This window comes from Mastomys coucha, unplaced genomic scaffold (genome assembly GCF_008632895.1).
Source record: "Mastomys coucha isolate ucsf_1 unplaced genomic scaffold, UCSF_Mcou_1 pScaffold15, whole genome shotgun sequence".
NCBI lineage: Eukaryota > Metazoa > Chordata > Mammalia > Rodentia > Muridae > Mastomys > Mastomys coucha.
This window is the reverse complement of record NW_022196897.1, coordinates 129,815,850-129,837,285: the sequence shown is the minus strand read 5'-3', so window position 1 is coordinate 129,837,285 and position 21,436 is coordinate 129,815,850. Positions and strand designations below refer to the sequence as shown.

The 21,436-nt window shown below is 42.9% G+C and overlaps 1 protein-coding gene across 4 annotated transcripts in view; it reads right to left on the bottom strand.

Moving 5' to 3' along the window:
• The window catches only part of Sec23b (SEC23 homolog B, COPII coat complex component), a 37,199-nt gene that overhangs the window by 9,417 nt on the left and 6,346 nt on the right, over positions 1-21,436 (bottom strand). For all 4 annotated transcript variants that reach the window (XM_031372116.1, XM_031372118.1, XM_031372117.1 and 1 more), the window contains exons 4-15: positions 18,993-19,079; positions 16,675-16,911; positions 16,497-16,582; positions 15,637-15,781; positions 14,450-14,608; positions 14,011-14,126; positions 10,528-10,651; positions 8,252-8,332; positions 4,781-4,870; positions 3,789-3,895; positions 2,185-2,338; positions 861-938 (exon numbers count right to left, since the gene is read on the bottom strand). In XM_031372116.1, coding sequence (XP_031227976.1) covers positions 861-938; positions 2,185-2,338; positions 3,789-3,895; positions 4,781-4,870; positions 8,252-8,332; positions 10,528-10,651; positions 14,011-14,126; positions 14,450-14,608; positions 15,637-15,781; positions 16,497-16,582; positions 16,675-16,911; positions 18,993-19,079 — 1,464 coding nt within the window. The remainder of the gene's footprint in view (positions 1-860; positions 939-2,184; positions 2,339-3,788; positions 3,896-4,780; positions 4,871-8,251; positions 8,333-10,527; positions 10,652-14,010; positions 14,127-14,449; positions 14,609-15,636; positions 15,782-16,496; positions 16,583-16,674; positions 16,912-18,992; positions 19,080-21,436) is intronic.

Genomic DNA, 21,436 nt, shown 5'->3' with positions numbered 1-21,436 from the left:
ACCTCAAAGCCTCAACTGTGCTTTTCCTCCCGGACCTACTTTCTTTGGGAACAGATATTCTTTCTCTAGAGTAAGTCCCTGGAGAGTACAGGACGTCTCCAGCACAGGGACCCTGGAGGGTGGAGGCTCTGGTGGAATCCAGTGGATCCAGGTGGTGGCAACATCCAGAGAAGCTTCAGATCTGCCTGCTTTTCACATTGGCTTTTGAGGGAGAGTAGTCCACAAAAGGAAAGGATTTCACAGCTTTAAAGAGATTTCAAATCACTACTCTAGACCAACTCTTCCCTTCTAAAGATGAGGTAACAAAGACTCACAGAGGTCTCAGACCTCACCTAAGATCAGCAGTAGCAGCAGCAGCAGCAACAGAGCCAGTGCTCACTCTCCACCCTGACTGGACAGCCCGGAGCTCTCACACTAATCACCAACTGCTCACATATAGGCACCTGAATGTCCCTCTACCCAGATACTGGCTGCTTACACATACAAAGCACTAGCCAAGTGCTATACACTTGGTCAGCATCAATAGAAGGTCAGAGCCGGGCAGTGGTGACGCACGCCTTTGATCCCAGCACTTGGGAGGCAGAGGCAGGTGGATTTCTGAGTTCGAGGCCAACCTGGTCTACAGAGTGAGTTCCAGGACAGCCAGGGCTATACAGAGAAATCCTGTCTCAAAAAACCAAATAAATAAATAAATAAATAAATAAATGAATAAATAAAATAAAATACAGGTTCAGAAGAGATGGGATAGCCTGTTACCATATTCAGTCTCAAACCATACATCTTCCTTTTCTCCCAAACATGAAAAGTTACGTTCTAGTGATTCATTCTTCTGTAATTATCTTTAAAAACATATTTCTTACCTGAGGATACAGAGAAAAGGAGTCTGATAATCTGAAAGACGTGGGGTCTTCTTTATTATACTGCCCAAACTTCTGACACTGTTGGAAGAAAATAAATAAGTAAAGAGTCTAAGTTAGTATCACCTAGAAAAGTCCCAGACCAGGGCTGGAGAGATGGCTCAGAGGTTACGAGCACTGGCTGCTCTTCCAGCAGACCTGAGTTCAATTCCCAGCACCCACATGGCAGCTCACAACTGTCTGTAACTCCAGTTCCAGGGGGTCCAACATTATCACACAAACATACATGCAGGCAAAATACAGATGCAAATAAAATAAATAAACTAAAAGAAAAGTCCCAAACAAAAGAGCTATGTAGTATTCTACTTCGCATGAATTCTAAACTAGCTCTCAGGCACAAAGGGTAGACAAATTACCAGGTCTTGTTAAAACACATATTTTGCATTGCTGAAGGCCCTAGATTTATCCCCACAGTTTGAAGGGGGAGGGGCTTCTCTGGATATGCCCATCACCAGGATCCACTGGATTCCACCAGAGCCTCTACCCTCCAGGGTTCCTGTGCTGGACCTGAACTCAGGTCCCCGGGAAGACCAATACACACTCCTAGCTCCTGAGCCATCTCTCCCACCGGACTTTTTGATTTGGATTTTGGCACTGCTTCCCCAGTGCAGAGATTGTAGCCCTACATAACCACACTTGGCTTCTTCTGTCTGTTTTCTCTCTCCTAATCAGACCTGGATAAATACATAAAGTATTTCCCTGAACTCACTGTGCCTGGCCTCCAATTCTTAAAGTCTCCTTTTGATCGCTTAGGATATCAGGCTATAGCAGCTCCTCTACTCAGCACACATAGATTTGTACCACTCCCCATATTTCCATGCTCTTTCTTACACATTGCAGTGACAGCCCTCAAATGAAAATGTACAATTAACACTTCTTTCATAGCTAATGGCTGGCCTAGAGTGAGCAACTGTTAAGTTTTTGCTATCTGACTACATAAAGCAATAGGGTTTGGGACTAGAAAGAAGTCTCAGTGGTTAAGAGTACTTGTGGAAGCCTGGGGTGCATTTCCCAGAACAAGACAGCAGTTGACAATCTCCCAGAATTCAGTTCCAAGGAGAGCTAACCTTCTTCTTACCTCCACAGGTTCCTAAACACACACACACACACACACACACACACACACACACACACACGCTCTGGCATGAGCACATACAAGTAAATAAGTACTTTTAAAACGTAAAATATAATAGGCTTAAGTGGGAGTTTTCTTTTCAAAGGTAGAAGAAACGCAAAGACTAAACTCAATGCATTGTTCCCATCTCACCAGTCTGATGAGTTGTCGATCCAGCCACCGGAGCACATCAGGCCCCTCCTCTGACTCTGCACGGAACACTCCAAGCCGTGCCATCAAGACTGCTGCAGCCTCCTGGTCAAATGCTGCTTCTATGTGCCTCAGCTGGCTCTGTGCATCTGCCCAACTGACAACCAGAGTTAGTACCACACTTCTGATTGGGAACTACCAAAGTGAGATCTCTGCTCCGAGATCCCGTTCTGTTGTCCAAGACAAGGTTGCCCTGCATTTTTGTTAAGGAAGTTTGACAGTTATTTCAGTCACTCTCAGGTGCTGGCTGATGGCTAAAAGCACAACAGAAAAACTTTCCCATAATCCACCAGTTGCAACAGTAGACACCCAAAAAGTAAGTCTTAATTCGGACTGCCTTCCTCCAGGCTAATCCTTATGAAAATCTAAGCATTTATAACTTTGCAAAATGACTTCCTAGTAGCCACCTCCTTGGAAACATGAATTAGGAGTTTTCCAGGTGACTAAAAATGAAAAAAGCTAAAAGATCACCAGGGAAGAAAAGCAGATCCAAAATATATAGTTATTCTGCAAACCAATGAAGGGGGGGGGCACATGTGTGTAAACCCAGCACTTTCGAGGTAGAGGCAGAAAGATAGGGAGTTCCAAATCACAGTCAGCTACACAGTGAGTTCAAGGTCAGGCTAACGAGAGGTAGGGAGGAGGAAAGGAAGGCGGGAAGAAAAAGAAAGAAAAGGTCCTATAAATAATGGCAAAGACTCTGAGAAGATCAGCTCTGTCACCTAGACACAACTTGGAATCAGCTGGGAAGACAGTCTCACTCAGGGACTGCTTAGAGCAGGTTGGCATGCTGAGGGCATGTATGCCTAGAAGGGTTTTTTTTTCCTTTCCCTCTTTTTTTCTAAAAAAAAAAAAATTATTTTTTTATGTTTATGTGTGTATACAGGTGCCCTTCAAATCTTCAAATTAAGAAAAGGAAGTTGGATGTCCGAAACCGTTACAGGCAGTTGTGACCCACGCAGCACAGGTGCTAGAGACCCAACTGCAGCCCTCTGCACGAGCAAGCGGCCTTAACGACCGACCAAGCTCTCTCTCTAAGCTTCAATTTTTTCTTCCCGGGGGAGGGAAGACACAGCCCCCTCTGGGTGATATCATTTCCCTGGTCTGGGTCCCAGGCTGTGTAAGAGTTGAGTAGTAGGCACATATGTCTTCTCAGTCTATGGACTGACTGCAGATGTGATCAGCTCCCTCAAGCTCCTGCCACTGTGACTCCTCTCTATAATGAACTATAACCTGGACTTGAGCTGTTTACATCTTTAACAAATATAAAGATTATGTTTACATCTTTAACAAAACGTACGATGTACTTATCTAGCAAATAAAACAACAACAAATAATTTTCAATGAACCATATTCCTACTGAAAGCTGTTTCTTCTTGGTAAGCATGTGAAGGTTTGTTCACTGGGTTAACCAAGAAAGGCTGATCAATGAGTGAGTAAGGAACTGGGAGGACCATCTAAGGAACCAGAAAATAAGCTCAAAGCCATTAAAACTCTCACAGTAAACCCATCAGCCTTAGTCAAGAAGAAAGAGGCACAACACTCACTTGCGGGCAATGGTGGTGACTCGGATGCGCTTCTGAGTGCTGGAATGCTGATACTGTGTGACAAATTGGATGGCACCTCTGCCTCCCTGGGGAATCGGAGCATTGTGCTGCAGGGAGAAAGGCCACACATCTGGTTACTGTCACAGGCATAACTTAAAAGTTGGCCCTCCTGAATGAAGCACTGAAGTAAGGTTTCAGTACATTTTCAATGGTACACTTAGGACCAGCATGTTCTATGGTATCATTGTATAGAACTCTTATCTAAAAGGCAGAGGGGAGGGGAAGGAGGAACATTAGCACATTCAAATGAACTGGGGCTGGGCATGTAGCTCATTGATAGACCATGTGCATACAATACAAGAGGCCATGGGTTCAGACCCCAGTATCAGAAGGAATAAAAGTAAACTCCAATTGATGAATTGCTGCTGAACTATTTAGAGATGAAAACCACAGATGACTGCAAGTTGCTCTGAAACACACCAAAATAAGCCAGGTGTGGTGACACACACCTATGTTCCCAGCACTCTGAATATGGAAGCAAAGGACCAGAAGCTCAAAGCCACACTGGTCTTCAAGACACCCTGTCTCATCTCCCCTCCACCCACAAAAGCATACAAAATAAAATGGAGATATTAACAATGCAACTGCAGTAAAATAGATTATAGAATCTAAATAGTAGTTTTTGCAGGTGTTAAATGTACAAGTCTATCAACTATTCTGTATATTTATAATTTTTCATAACAAAATATTGGGGAAACACTGATTCCCTCAAAAATTCATGAGTTATGATGACTATCAGGACCTTGTCAGATCAACAATAAAGGAACAAAGTAATTTGCTGCTTGATTCTAACTAAATGTTGAAAGAAATTTTAGAAGAGCACACCAAATTAACACAATACCTAATGGGATAGCAAAGGTATACCAAGATAGGGAGACATTACCTCCTAATAGATCAGAAGAGATTGTAACATGAAGAAAATTGCTACGCACCTGATTGACAACTTCAAAGTAGATGCCAAGAGTAGATGAGGGATCCAGGCCACAGATCTTCCACTGACTTGTGCCACCAACACCAAGCTCCTAGGAAGAGACAGGAATTTCAAAAATAAACCCCGAGAGAAACAAGGAATTAAAAGCACCAAATAAGCAGGGTAGGTCACATTTAGACATTGGGTCCAAGCTAAAACTTTCAATTCTAGTAAAAACATCTAGAAAATGTGTAATTATAAGCCAGAAGGAGTCTTAATGTTTACATTTACAGTACTTTTTAAATTAAACTTTTTATGCAGGCACTCTAAATCATTTTAACACATCATATATATAACGTATATACAGCATATAATACTGAAGTCAACAAAAAATTATGTCAATGTTGGGGAAGAATACTGAGAAAGAACTGGTTTGAAAGCTGCATTTGCTTTTTCCATCACTATTAGAATAAAAAACAGAGAGCTGCAGATCTACTAGAAACCATACAGGCAGACAGAAGCTTTGCAGATTCTAGTTACAGATAATTACTCAAGCACAGGGAGGAGAGTAACAGCTTCGATACCACTGTGCGGAAGCGGATGCCCCAAGACCGTAGATCCTCTAGAGAAGATACTCAGCACTGCCTTCAACATCAGTGTCTGGAAACATAAAAGCACAGAAACAGAAAGAAGAGACCAGAAGGCAAGGGCTAGGCTAGGGTTTGAGAAATGAAGCCTGTGGAACTGAAAGCGGTGCTGCTGGGACTGGCAACAGCCACAGAGAGAGAGCAGTTTGGAGCAAACTGGAGAGAGAATGCAGGCTAGGCATTGTATTAGATGCTGCTGCGAGATCACTGTTCATTTTCTCAGATTTGACAATGAGGAAATGGTATTAACACCCTTATTTTTAGGATAAGCACACTGTATTACATAAGAACCAAGTGTCATGACATCTGAAAATTATTTCCAAAGGTTTCTGAAAATAATGTTTGTACAGCAGACATACCAGGAGATCAAAACTACACACGGTGGGCAAATGCGGCACCAACAGCTGTGGAATGCCACCAATACCACCCAGTGCTGCTAGAGGGTGGGTACACAGGAACACACTGTACTCTTCCTAGACCATGGTATGCTAGAAGCTGTGCTTTCCTTAATCCTTAAAGCATCCTCACCCTCCAACCAAAACTTAGAATGCTGAATTCAAATGGAAGACTAATCGGTGTGCTGCAATTTTTTAAGGTATCTTTTTAAAACTACTGCAGGAAACTTCGTCAGCAAGACTTTCAAGCTCACAGACTTTCAAGGGTGCGTGAGGCAGCCTTCCTTCCAAAGCCCTCCCATACAAACAGGAGTGGTGCAAGTCACTTAGCACACTAAGACATAACCCTCAGAAAGAACTGCCTCATCCAAGAACTACAGAGGCATTTACACAAACAGTAGCCTCCTTCCAAGCACCACAAAACTTTGATTTATATAGTCCCTGTCAATGTCTGCTCTGACATACAAGAGATAATGGACAAGTTGTAGAAGGCTCCAGTGTGTCCTTGTCCTAAGTGTGTCACCTGACCAACCTCATTTAATCCTAACATTCTTTTTTTTTTAAAGATTTATTTATTTATTTATTATAGATACAGTGTTCTGCATACATATCTGCATGTCAGAAGAGGGTGTCAGATCTCATTATATATGGTTGTGAGTCACCATGTGGTTGCTGTGAATTGAACGCAGGACCTCTGGAAGAGCAGTCAGTGCTCTCAACCTCTAAGCCATCTCTCCAGCCCAATCTTAACATTCTTAAGTAGGTACTGCTATTTTCCCATTTTCTAAAAACACTGAACTATAAAGTGTTAAGACTTGTACCTAGATCACTCAGCTAGCAAGTAGTAGCTATGTACCCTAAATCCACAACAGCTCTGGAGTCCACCTTCCCACTGTAGATGACAAGAAGGGACAGCCATGACTGTGTAACTACACCCCAGGATATCTCAAAAGCTGCAATGATACAATTTTATGGGGGGTGGAAAAAGCTCTTTTATTCAAAAGGACTAAACTTTTGCTAAACCTCACAGCCAAATACACCTCTTTTTTTTTTTTTCCCCGAGATAAGAGTTTCTCTGTGTAGCCCTGGCCGTCCTGGAACTCACTCTGTAGACCAGGCTGGCCTCTAACTCAGAAATCCACCTGCCTCTGCCTCCCAAGAACTAGGATTAAAGGCATGTGCCACCACCGCCTGGCTCAAATACACCTCTTAATCACAGGCTATCCTACTGTGTAATCAGTCTGTTGAAGTGTAACCTTAAAATAAGAATGTAACAACCAACCTTACTTGTCTTGAATCAGCTTTTACAACATAAGTCAGTGCATAGATTTAATCTTAAGTTATATATTCTTCCATGCCCCTGACCCAGAGTAATGTACATGTGTATACATGTTGCTAACAACAGCCAACACTTTGGAAACAACCTTATACAACAAATATTCACCATACATCTTAGAAACAACATATAGGCATAGCTTATTTGCAGTACTGAGTGCTTCTGGGTTACGTGGGGTCAGTAAAACGACTCCTCCCCTTGTAAAACTTTTAGCTATTTCTGTAAAGAAGCCCTCATCCTTCTCCATGGGATCTTTCTGTGTTGTTCATACAACAGAGACAGACAAAGGGAAAGTGAGACATCAGATAGCATTCAGACAGGCAAAGATACAGACACATGGAGATTACAGGTAAGCCAGTAACTATGGACAGACAGAAGACACAAAGAGAGAAGAGCTGAATCATGGGTTTTGCTCTAGGTCAAATTAATCAAAGAGGAAGTCTGTGATTTCACCCCTTGATGCAACACTCACTGATCCACTTTCATACTCTGAGGTTATACTTTGTGCATGTAGCCAATGCAGAAGAGACCTTATAGATCAGGTGCTGTGTCTGTGGGCAGCCAGTGCATACTCACAGCACGTGGGCCATCAGCAACGCCATTATCCAAAGGAACGCCTGCACTTTGCTCTTACATACTAACAATGCATATGCATCTGTAACATCCACTGTTCGACCAACTAAGTGGGCCCCTGTCCTAAGCTCATTATCAGCTTATAGAGACGGGGTACCAACTCTAAGTTATGAAGTACACAGGTTATTCTGGAAGAATTCTGAATGTCTGTCTTTGCTGTAGGGAACTGCTTTTTGTTCTCAGTAAGATAGCATCCACATATCAGATGCAGTGGGACAAACCTCAGATCTGGGCCCTCTGGGTCAGGTTCAACCCTGTGTGAGGGTTAACTTAACCTCCCTGACTCCATGTTTCCTTCTCTGGTCAAAGACAGATCAATGGGCAGAAGGACAGATGACACTACCTCTTGGAGTTGTCATCAGTGAGTGTTATAGCTCCTCTCAGACAAGTACACCTCCCAGGTAACACAATGCAAGATCATCAGGGTTTGACTTAGCTAATGAGTTTACTCCAGGGCAAGGGTGGAGGTAGATTTTCCTTACATTTTCTGACACGCATGGTCCTTTCACATTCAGAGACACGCATGGACCAATGGCTCCTGCAATCTTCAGTTCCCGAGAGGTCTAAAACAAATCACACAATAAGTTAAGAGCCCCTGCTGCTACCACAATCACAATAAAAGCTTAGAGGAAGCACCTGGGGGCAGAGGCAGGTGGATTTCTGAATTCGAGGCCAGCCTGGTCTACAGAGTGAGTTCCAGAATAGCCAGGGTTACACAGAGAAACTCTGTCTCGAAAACCAAAAAAAAGAAAACTTAGAGGAAAATTCCCACAGAGAAAATCACTAATGTATTACACTATCTAAATGCCCACTCAGGCTTTTCCAAGAATACTAGGAGCTGATTAAAGCTTCAACAAAATCCACCTTAGAAAATACATCAGGCTGAGGCAAAAGATGAAGAGTTCAAGATCAGCCTCAACTGTATAGTGAATTTGTGGCCAGCCTGAGTTCATGAGACTGTCTCAAAATCAAAACAAAAAAGACCAAGTTCATTTGTTTGATTTGAAGCAGGATCCCCAAGAAATAGGAGACTAACCTGGAAATCCATAGATAGCCCAGGTGAACTTACACTCACAATCCTCCTACCTCTGCCTACATGCTGGGATACAGACTGGCACCACTACCCCTGGCCAGGTGGCATTTTCAACTCTCTATTCATTTTCAACCTTTGAAATTATTATATATATGAAAGGTAATGACTCTACCAATTATATTAGTCTTTTCCAAATACCAGGCACATTCATACTTATTTACATTTTTCTATTCAGTAAACATTGTTTTCGGGTATTTTTTTTTTTTAGTTTTTTTTTTGTTTTGTTTTGTTTTTTTGGGTTTTTCGAGACAGGGTTTCTCTGTATAGCCCTGGCTGTCCTGGAACTCACTCTGTAGACCAGGCTGGCCTCAAACTCAGAAATCCGCCTGCCTCTGCCTCCCAAGTGCTGGGATTAAAGGCATGCGCCACCACTGCCTGGCCAGTAAACATTGTTTTATATTCCTTTAAAGATACTTAATTCACAAACCCTAACAAAATGATAAGACCAATGGAGATCTTTTTCTATTGCTTTTCTTTCCTTTTCTTTGAGGCAGAGCCTCTCTATGTAGTCCTGGCTGTTCTGGAACTCACTACATAAACCAGGCTGGCCTTGAACTCACAGATTCTTCTGCCTCTGGATTTTTTTTTTTTTTAAACAAATGAGTATTTTAAAATCTGAGTTCATTTCAATAAAATGAATTCAGTCCATACTTCTTTTTCTTTTGGGGCGGGGGTCGTTTGAGACAGGGTTTCTTTGTGTAGCCCTAGCTGTCCTAGAACTTGCTCTGTAGATCAGGTTGTCCTTGAACTCAGAGATCCACCTGCCTCTGCCTCCCAAGTGCTGGGATTAAAGGCGTGCGCTCAGTCCATTCCTCTTATGCTTTTACATAGATGCTGGAGTACTAACTCAAGGTACATGCTTAGACAGCAGGCACTACTACATCCTCTGAGCCAGCTCCCTAGCCCTTTCTTTAACAACTTCCAATTCTGCTAAGTAAGCAATCAAGCAAACCCCTTAAAGCTTATCCTAGATAACTTAATACTTTTCTCTAATTCTCTAATCAAGTTTCTAACAGCCCCTTATAATGGTTTCTCAGTTACTTAAGAGTCTGCTGTCTAGGACTCATTTCCTACCCAGTATTAGAATACCTGGGTTCCTCTTAAATCTAAACCCCACTCTGTGCAGTGAATCACACCAATGGCTGGGTGGACATTGACCATGTGTGACTTGCCTGTTGTCAAGCCCCAGTATAGCAACCAACGCCTACCCCAAACCCCATTAACTCTCCCTATCCTAAATGAGGATGGAACAGTGCAGGGCCTGAGGGGAAAGAGGAACTTCCTGTTTAGAACTTTAATAAACACATAGGTAATCCTTGAAAACAGAATTCGGTGAGCAAAATAAAATACTTTGTGATAACCATCTTGTTGAATCCTTTTAAGTGGTCACTAAAGCTCATGTCTACCAGCTGAGGCTGCAGCGTTTACACTGAACCACACTAAGCCTGGTACTGTTTCAAAAGTCTATAATATGGATGAGCACAGTGCAGCACACAGTCCAAGGCCAGCCTGATCTATATAGTGAGTTCCAAGACGGCTGAGGATACACACAGTGAGACCATGCCTCAGATAAATAATAAATAACTAAATATTTATCATGTACAATTCTATAAGCTAATTATATAAGGTAGTTTAAAATAAAACTTTTCTAAAAGCCTACTGCACCTTTACATCCAATGTAGCACCAAACGCCATTCTGAAATCTCCATTGAAGTCTTTACTAAAAATTCTTTGGAATGTCTGCTTGAAAAGAGAAGTGTTGAAAGAATCTCCCATCACCATGTGGCCTCTAGATAAGAAAGGAAGAAAGTATATGTTTAAAGGGATTGGAAGCCATTTGGTTGTTCCTTTAAGATTCACAAACAATTCATACACATATACACACACGTGAGTGCGTGCGCGCGCGCACACACACACACATACACAGAGAGAGAGAGAGACAGACAGACAGACAGACAGTCAGACAGAGACAGAGATAGAGACAGGGACAGAGACAGAGAGAGAACACACCTGTCCACACATGTGCTACTGATTAACTTAAATGAAAAATAACAAGTTCAATTTAGGGAAGGATTAAACTTGCTATTTTTCATTTAAGTTAACCCTCTCAAAAACATTAAAGAACCCTTAGAACAGTTCTAGGGGGTTGAGAAGGTGCCTCGGTGGGTAAGGGTACCGCTAAGCCTGATAACTTCAGTTCAATCAATCCTAGGACCCACATGGTAGAGAGAAGGAACCAGCTCCCACAGGTGGCCCTGACTTTCACACAAGTCCCAAAGCATGTATGTGCATCCACATACATACACATACACACACATAAGCACATGCAAAAGAAATGTAAAAACATTTTTAAAAATATTTTAAGATGCCAATTCTATATTTTGATCACTATACACCAATGTACAGAGATGATAAAATCTCACTGACTATACTCACAGAAAAACAAAACAAGCACCAGGGAAACCCACAGTCTGCAGTGTGAGGCACTGCATGCACTGTGCCATTTCCATTCCTGAAGGTGAGTAAATGCTACCCTCGACGATGCTAAATGAAGAATGTAAAGACCTCCTCCATACTCCCTTCACATTCACACATGAATCTATAATCATTCCCATAGGTGGTATACTCCTATTCTCCAGAACTCAGGAGGCTGAAGCAGAGCTTGTGGCCATCTACGGTTACACAGTAAGACCATAAACAAACAATGCCCCTTTAATCAACAAACTCTTCAGCAAAAATGAATTATTGATTCATTCATTCATTCTCATTCTCTCTCTCTCTCTCTCTCTCTCTCTCTCTCTCTGTCTCACACACACACACACACACACACACACACATGCACGCACATACATACTGCAGCTGGGGGTTAATAAACACATATTGGGTTACCTCTTTCTTAGAATTCTCCACCTAAAATGTTTTAGCAGTCTCCAGCATTTCTTTCCTCCTCGCCAGGTGTCTCCAGGTCATCACCTCGCTCCCTGCCCCTGCCCCTTCCCCCTCCCACCTCGCCCGGGTAAACTGAATGTTTAAAAGAAAAATCACACCATCTCAGCAGAAAAACCCAGCACTAAAGAGCACTAGAGATTTTACAGGAAAACCATCTACTACCCTCTAGTCCAGCCTGGGGTCACCGTGACTTTGCCTGAAGTCACCCTCCTAGACCAGAACCTGGGCTTCTACTGTTTTCAAGGTTGTTTTAGTGTTCCCTCCCACTCCCACACCCCATTACGTGTCCATCTCTACGTATGTGTCTATTAAGTTTATAGGTGTGCATATACGGTGGAGGGTACAGAGGTCAGAGGACAACCTGCAGGAGTTGGCTGTCTCCTTCCATGTATGAGGACCAAGGACTGAAAGTCTCAGACTTGGTGGCAGGCAGGTACCTTTCCCTGCTGAGCCATCTTTTTAATTAATTAACTAATTAATTAATTTAACATATATGAGTACACTGTAGCTGTCTTCAGACACATAAAAAGAGAGGATTGGATCCCATTACAGATGGCTGTGAGCCACCATGTGGTTGCTGGGAATTGAACTCAGGACCTCTAGAAGAGCAGTCAGTGCTCTTAACCGCTGAGCCATCTCTCCGGCCCCCTACTGAGCCATCTTGCTAGCACTTGTGCTATTATTTTTTGTTTTCTTTGGAGAAGGGGGCTTTTCTTTTTAAAGACAACTTCTTGCTATACAGCCCAGGCTAGCCTTGATCTCAAGGTCCTCCGGAGTGTAACACTGGTGAGCATACCTGTAACACAGGCATGCTCACCATCTCTAATACATCTGACCCACTCCAAAACAGTTTTAAATGACTTAGACTCTACCTCCTATACCCTCCCCTAAGAGAGCAGAGAAGAACCACTACAGAGGTCAATTAGGAAGGCAGAAATCTGGGCCGGGAGATGGCTCAACAAGTAAAGGTGCTTGTCACCAAGCAACCAAAGCTCAGTCTGAGTTCCACACAGTGAAAGAAGATAACTAACTCCCACAAAGTGTCCTCTAACCTCTGCGTGTGTGCACTGACTCACACACACACACACACACACACACACACACACACACACACGCACGCACGCACGCACACGCACGCACACACACACACACACACACACACACACACACTTGCACATGCGCCCACGAACACACGTGTCACACAAATAAAATGTAAGCTAAAGGGAAAAGAGGTGCAGACTCTCCAGCCCCACAGGCGGCTCTCTGTAGCTGCCACTCCTTGGACTGTGTCATGTACTCCAGTCCATGGGATCTTGGGCCAATGCAAGTTCTGATTCACTAAGTGGGAAATGAGGTCTAAGAGGTTCCCAGAGAAACCAAGGCTGTGTGTGCTCAAACTCTGTTCTATGTTAGAATCACTGGAGGGAAACTGAAGAAGGCTGATACCCAAGCCACATCCTGTGTTCATTAGATTAGGCTGTTGGGGGCTGGGAGCAGGGAACATGATAGACAGTCTTGAAGTTCCCTAGGCAACACTAATGTGCAGCTGAGCTTCAGATTTGGTGCTCCACCTCAGTGCTTCTTGCACTTTCACGAGCACCCAAATCTACAGCACTGCTCCCCGAGAGCTTTTGATGAAGGTTTCCTGAAGAAAGCCAAAGAGCATTCCTAATAGGTTTCCGTGAGCCCCTACCGTTCCTCATCCAACCATCACCGCAAGCCAAGAATTTAATCTACATTTTCACTTGAGGACAATATGACTTGGTGGCAAGTATGCCCCATAAGGTGACAATGTGACTGGCATTAGTCACAGAGTCACTAGCCAGGTCAAGCTTCTTCTAATTACTTGACACTGACACTCAGATGGCATTTACTCATTATCACAATCGTGCACTGCTGAAGGCCAGGTACTCTATACTTGACGGCCTAGTATGCAGGCAAGTCTAACAACTCCAAAGAAGAGACAAAGCTACTCGGACGTAACTTGTTCCCAGGGAAATCCTGAGACCTAAGCACTGCGTCTTCCTCCACAGGGCCCACCTTCCCTTTCCAGCCAACGATTCCAAACCTCAGAGCAACCTGAAAACTCCGAAGCTGGCCTCACTCACCCCTGTAACTCCAATATTCATTCATTCATTCACCTCTGTAACTCCATCATTTATTCCTTCCCTATTTCCCAGGTGTTCAATGTGAGCATACCCTGTAAGATTTGGACAGCACTTCATCTCCAGAAGTCCAGTTTGATCAAGGGCACAAGCATAAATATCAATGCAGTGACCATTTGTAGCAGTTCGATTAGCAAGCATCTCATAATGCTGTAATGAAAGAAAACTATTAGGAGTCAAAAGCATAGTTCCCAAAGTATGTCTTAACCACACCTAAGGATGTAACCCACAACAGGAGCACAGAGTTCACTACCTATAAAAAGCCGTGTAAAGTCAAAATGCAGCTTTAAAGTCAAACTCCTTAAACACTCTAAAGCCATTCATTCTAACTAGTCAGGCAGGGTCAGTAAGTTCAAAGGAGGCAAGATATGGAAGAGTGTCACTACACAATCACTACTTAGAAGGTGACCATCACTGATCGGAGCAGTCCACCTGTGGCTGTGTGATTACAGCTGGAATCAGAGGGTACCAACCTTGGTTGCTTTTTTCATGAATCGTGCATTATCTTTCTCAATATCATGCCAGGAACGAATAGGAGTCTTCAATTCATCTCCAACCACCATGCCAGGTCCTTGGGTTGGAGGCCCGCCAGTGAACAGCATGATCCTGGCTCCAGTATTTGGGAAAGTACCCTAAAAAATAAAGTAAGAGTAAAGATGGTGGCAGAAACACACAGTTCCACCTCTGAGCGTGGTTTTGGATTCTGTATTCAAGTCCTCCAAAGACAACTCTTCACATTCCTGCCCCTCTCACAGGTTCTTGGCACTAGTGCTGTGGTAGAGTAACACTCATGGCGGGGAGAAGAGCGGCTCTTTCTTCCTCCCAACCAGATGGTTTGGACTTCTATTTACTTCAGTGAAAGCACTCTCCACTGCTCCAATTCCTTTAGTTTTTCATAAGAATTTTGGGATTTGCAAAATACTGAGGTCCTCCTCAATGTAGTTAATAATGACTGACACATTTTCTGATACATAGACAAAGGGCTGACTTAAGGCACAACAAATTTTCCAGCAAAGCTAACAAGAACAAGAACAGCTTGTATGATTAAGAGCACCGACTGCTCTTCCAGAGGTCCTGAGTTCAATTCCCAGCAACCATATGATGGCTCACAACCATTTGTAATGGGATCTGATGCCCTCTTCTGGTGTATTTGAAGAGAGCAATGGTGTACTCATATACACAAAATAAATAAATAAATCTTAAAAAAAAAAAAAGAACAGCTTGTATGATTTGATAGGTCTCTGTACTGGCTGGTTTTGTGTGTCAACTAGACACAGGCTGGAGTTATCACAGAAGGGAGTTTCAGTTGAGGAAGTGCCTCCATGAGATCCAGCTGTGGGGCATTTTCTCAATTAGTGATCAAGGGGGTAGGGCCCCTTGTGGATGGTGCCATCCCTGGGCTGGAGGTCTTGGGTTCTATAAGAGAGCAGGCTGAGCAAGCCAGGGGAAGCAAGCCAATAAGGAACATCCCTCCATGGCCTCTGCATCAGCTCCTGCTTCCTGACCTGCTTGAGTTCCAGTCCTGACTTCCTCTGGTGATGAACAGCCATGTGGAAGTAAGCTGAATAAACCCTTTCTCCCCCAACTTGCTTCTTGGTCATGGTGTTTGTGCAGGAATAGAAACCCTGGCTAAGACAGTCTCTATAAAAACTTGAATTACCTCCAACAAGCCAACAGCAATGGACAAAGCAACACCAGTGGATCGCAGTGGTCTCTTCCCCTGAGTTACTGGCCATGGGTCCCTCTGCAGCTCCCCAAGAAGATCTGTGAGGTTCATGTCAATCTTGTGAATGGGCTGTAGAAATCTATATGATTTCAAAAGGGAACATTGGTTGTGGTTTAATAAAGTACCTTGACCTTCAACCCTAGGTCACACTCTTCAAAACAATTATCCAATAGGAAAAACTCAAAACTTTTTCCTTCAAAATTATCTCTATAAATACAGAAGCAATTCCAAGCTATTTTACTGTGAAATACGCTATAAAATCTAATAATCACAAATTTATGCATGTATCATAAAACAACCAAATTGAAAAGGGAAAAGTAAGTTTAATTAAATTTTAAGCAGCAGGGAAATCCTAATGATAAGCCTAGTGTGGCCCGATTTGTTTGAGGCCCGTTTATGTGGACAGTCTTCCCCAGGCTGAAGTTTCTGTTTGCATGTCCCTTGAGACTTAGAAGCTATAGAGAGAGAAACACTCTGGTTTCGGAACAGAGTGGAGGCTGTCTCCAGCAATCAGAAGCTTTCAATACCCTGAAGGAAGTGAGTGCCTGCTCACAGGCTTATTTAAAATACCCAAAGAAGTGTTTTATGTTTTGTCGGCTTTACTTAAAGATCAAGGATAAAAGCCATGTGTCAAAACGTTTCTATGAGACACTGAATGTCAACTGGCTTAGTCTTTAATTTTTTTCTATTCTTAGAACTATGGACCCAGAAGTCCTAGGATTGCTTTTCGTAGTCACCTGGGCTGTTAGGCACGCCCACCACAGAACATATGACACTGGATACTGGTGTCTCACCTGCTGGAAACAAAAGGCTGCTCCTGAGGTTGAGCAGGTCTGGCTTGCTGCACAGGCATAGCTGATTTGTTCAGGCCTAGCATCTCCTGAAAGGGAACAACAGAAAGATCCATTTTCCATTAACACTGAATACCACTGCAGATCTGCCCTTGCGCTTGCTTATTTATAAGGCACAAACCTGTATTTGCTTTGCCGTCAAATCCTTGGTCCCTCGGAAGACATAGCTCTTGGAGATTCCTTCACAGCTTAGCTCGTGAACCTGCACCATCCTCCCAAAAGTGATAAGGCCAACCAGGGCCTCTGGGGGAAGGAGACTCAGAGACATCTGCAGGGACTCTTTGAGTGCTTGAAGGTCATCTTCCTCCAAACACGTGTCAACCACATAGAGAAAGATCAGAGGAGACCGAGCACCTCTCTTCAAGAAAAGAAAAATGGCGTGATGATCAGTATACACACAGACATAACCAGTGAACACAGAAAGACCCAATTTCCATAATTTTCATTAACACAAAAAGTAAACAATAAACATCCTCACAAGGGACAAACCTACTTTGCACAGGACAAATCAGGTACAGTATAGCAAGTCGCTATGCCTCTAAATATCCAGGGGGATAAGGGCTATGTAAGGTAAGAATCGACACCAGCTTTACCTCATCAACTGATGAAGACAAACATAAACCTAAAAATGTAGTCAGTATTCAATACCTACTATGTGCCAGACATTACTGTAGACCCTGTAATACATCCCTGAACAGAAGGAACAAAGATTCCTGTCAGGCAAAAGGAACAAACCTGGGGGAGGAAGGCAGGGAACAGCAACAGTTAAGATGGAGGAAGGTGCCAGGTCCCTGTCTTAAAGAGAGATCGTGGCTGAGGATGCTGGCCCATGACTTTAACCCTAGAACTCAGGAAGAAGAGGCAGATGGGTCTGTGTGAGTCTGAGGCCAGCCTGGTCTATATACTGAGTCCTAGGACAGCCAGAGCTACATAGTGAGACCATGTCTCAAAAAGTAAATAAATGAAAAATAAAGAGAGAGAGAAAGATGAGGGCAGCTTCGTTAAGAAGGTAAAAGCTGAGGTGACAAGATGGCTCAGCAGATAAAGGCCAAAGCAAGCCTAATGACCTGCACTCAATCCCCAAGAACAGCAAGGTATAAGTACTGGCTCCACAAATCGTCCTCTGACAGCCATACAACGCCCCCCCCCCACAAACTCACACACACATACATACACTCATACACAAGCATATACATGCATGCACACATACATCCACACACATGTACAAACACATAGATACTCAAACACGCATGCATGCACACATACAAATATACATGCTCACATATACACATGCTCACATACACACGCTCACACATGTGCACAAACACATACACACACACTCATACACACACGTGTACATACATGTATGCAAACCTACATGTATGCACACACACAAACACATAAATTATGGTTGTGGGGAGAAGGAGGGAGGGAAGTGGGGAGCAATGCAGAGCAAAAAGAGTCCCAACCTGAGGGGATGATAAATCAAACACCCTCCCGCAGGCGTGACACCTGAAGAGTCAAGAAGGCCCATGGAGCTGAACAAGGACACTAGAGGGAGAGAAGACATGGGGCCTTGAAGACTATGTTTTGCTTTGGGCAGAGAGGGGCCAATTCAGTCCATCAGTGACTGGACATATGTCTCTAGAGAGTTACACTGGCTGTTGGGTTAAGAATAGAACACGAACAAAGAAAAGTGAGGGAGATCAACCAAGAGACTGCCAATGTATCTAGTGAGAGGGGGCACATGGCCCAGGATGGCTAGGGTTGGGAGGAGTGGTGGGTGAACTCTAGGATTGCTCTGAATAGTACGTCAATGGATGCTCTACCAAATGAGATAGGGGATGTGGAAGAAAGAGGTCACTCTTAAGAGGAAGGGGTAGGTCTGACCTTTCTAGCCCAGGCTAGCCCCCACCATTGTTCATCTCTTTAGCTGCATTTGGTTGCTGATTTCACTGAAATCATGTTCAAGAAAGGGAGATCATGGGAGGGAAGGGGGAGGGACCTACGTCCCAGAATGCTTAGGGAGAAACAGAGGTAGCAGCTAAGAGCAGGTAGGTAGGAAAGGAAACAGACTGTAGGATTTAATTGACAGCAAGGTGATCCCTGCAAGCCCATCTCTCCTAGGATACACAGACCAGTGACAGGCAGGGAGACACTAATTTTTAAGCTGACCACCTAGAATATGGAGCGTCTTCAGGTGAGATGTGGAAGGCTGTGGAAGATAGGCTTTAAATTTGGTCAGGTCCATCTTTTTTGAAGCCTGGATCAAGACCTGAAAATAATGCCAGTAACACAATGTTCTAGAACATACCATCTAGACTCCTTCTCCCGTGCACACCAGCTTTTCCTCTTGAGGACAGGTGGGAGACACAGAACTCTAAGTATTTCAAAACACACTCAATTTAACAGTGTTCATTAAACACATGACAAAATTACCTGGATCATGTACTCAATTGTGGAAAACTGGGGCATCAATTCAGCAGGTTGATTCACCTCAGATATGCCTGTATATGCTGGAGGAAACTGATGAGAAGAAAGCAAAACAACATTTACTTAGGGCTAAAAGTGACTGGTGTCCCATGTTTTCCTCTGTACTGGTGATTAAGCCTAGGCATATCCTTGTTAGGAAAGTGCACCGCCTCTGAACTCCAGCTCCAGCTGTGCATAGCACGCTTATTTTCCACTTATAAAACTGGTTCATTATTGCAGTATTTTCTCTGTCCAATCACATTAGGGCAGTGACAGGCCTGTCATTGGACAGGAATAAAGAAATGGAGCTAGAAATTGAGGAGGGAAAAGGGCAGAGAGAGGAACGTAGTGGGGAATCATCATCATGGAGGCCGGGGAAGAGGATGATTCAGACCCCGTGTGGTTATAACAGCCACACGTAGCTAAGGTTTTTACAAGGTTAGGATAATTGGGTTAAAACATTTGGCTCTGAAAATTTTGAATTGGCATCTTGTAAACTGTGATCTTATTGATATATAAACCTGATTGGATAATTAAGCCTTAAGAGTCATGCTTTTACCGAGTACTAGGCACCAGATACTGATTGTGGGGGTGTAGGGCATTGTGTGTAAGCAAGATGATCTTGCTAGCTGGGAGAAAAGAGCAAGAGCCTGCCGGGACATAGTGATGTGGCTGGCTGGTGTCAACAAGCCAAGAGAGTTACCGGGTGGTTTTCCATTTAAATATTTCTCGCAACAGTTCATGACCCTGTTAATTCTGAAAGGACAAAATATAAAACATGTTGCTAAAACACAAATATAAGCACTCAAACCTTCTAATTCTCTTACATGTCTATGGTTTTATAACCTTAAAAATATTTACTATTTAGAAAAAGTCTATCCATACAGCCAGGTTCATATGTTTTAAAATATACTACCCAAAAAATCCGGAGAGATGGCTCAGTGGTTAAAAACACTGGCTGCTTTTCCAGAGGACATGAGTTCAATTCCCAGTACCCACATAGTAGCTTATAATTGTCTGTAACTCCAGTTCCAGGGCATCTGACACCCTCATAGGGACATGCAGGCAAAACATCAATGCACATGAAATAAAAATAAACAAATCATTAAAAAAAATTAAGACACATTGCTTAAGCTTTGTCCTGTAAATTATATTCTGATGTTGTCCTCAATAGTCTGTACAAAGCTGAAGACATATTTCAGTGGTGCAGAATTCCCCCAACATTCACAAAGCTCTTAGCTCTTGGAAGAAAAAAACATATATATGTATATATAGATATAAAGCCTTTATTTAGGTTTATTATCAGTAGAATAATACATTGTAGTGGTTTGAATAGTTATAGCCCCATAGACTCCTATGTCTGCATGCTTGGCCCATAGGAAGTGGCACTATTAGGAGCTATGGCCTTGTTAGAGTAGGTGTGGTCTTGTTGGAAGAAGTGTCACTGTGGGGGATGCTTTGAGAAATTACATATGTGGATGATAATCTCCTGGCTACCTTCAGATGGAGATATACAACTCTACGCTCTTCTAACATCATGTCTGCCTGTGGGCTGCCATGCTTCCTTCCATGATGATAGTGGACAGAACCTCTAAAACTGTAAGCCAACCCCAATTAAATGTTTGCCTTTATAAGAGTTGCATATTTACAGTGTTTCTTCACAGCAGTAGAACCCTAACAAAGATATTCATGCTCTGTGAAGAAAACCTCACAAGCTCAGGAGAGTGAAAATAGTTATCAACTGTATATTGTTTACACTGTGCATGTCATCCTTGAACATAGTATATACTATATCTGAAAATAAAATTAATCATAGTGATGATTAATATATGAGTAAATATATGTTCTTAATATTTTAGGAGCTCTTTGAATTCTGTATACCTGTTTGATATAATTAGTGTTATCAACTTTATTTAGCTATAGTTTACATATCATAAATGTCACCCATTTTAAGTGCATAGTTCCATGAATTTTAAGAAGTAAGTCATGCGGTAATTACTACAATCCAGTTTTAGAACAGTTTTATCCTAAGGCAGTTACTTTTAAAAGGAGGTCTTAGCTGTGAGTATTGTTCACTTAGCATACACAGGTCAGAGATTTGATCTGAACACCAAAAAGAAAAAAAAAAGAAAGGAAACACTCCATTGGCATTCAACTTTCTCTTAATTTAGTAGTTTAAAAAATTTTAGCTGCTGGGCATAGCAGCGCACAACTTTAATCCCAGCACTTGGGAGGCAAAGGCAGGCAGATCTCTGAGTTCCAGACTGCCTGGTCTACAGAGTGAGTTCCAAGACAGCCAGGGCTACAGAATGAGACCCAAAAGAAAACATCAACAGACTCTTACAGCAGAAGCTCAACACTGACATTGGAATCCTAAAGTTACAAGATGAAAATTTAATGTCGTCCAGTAA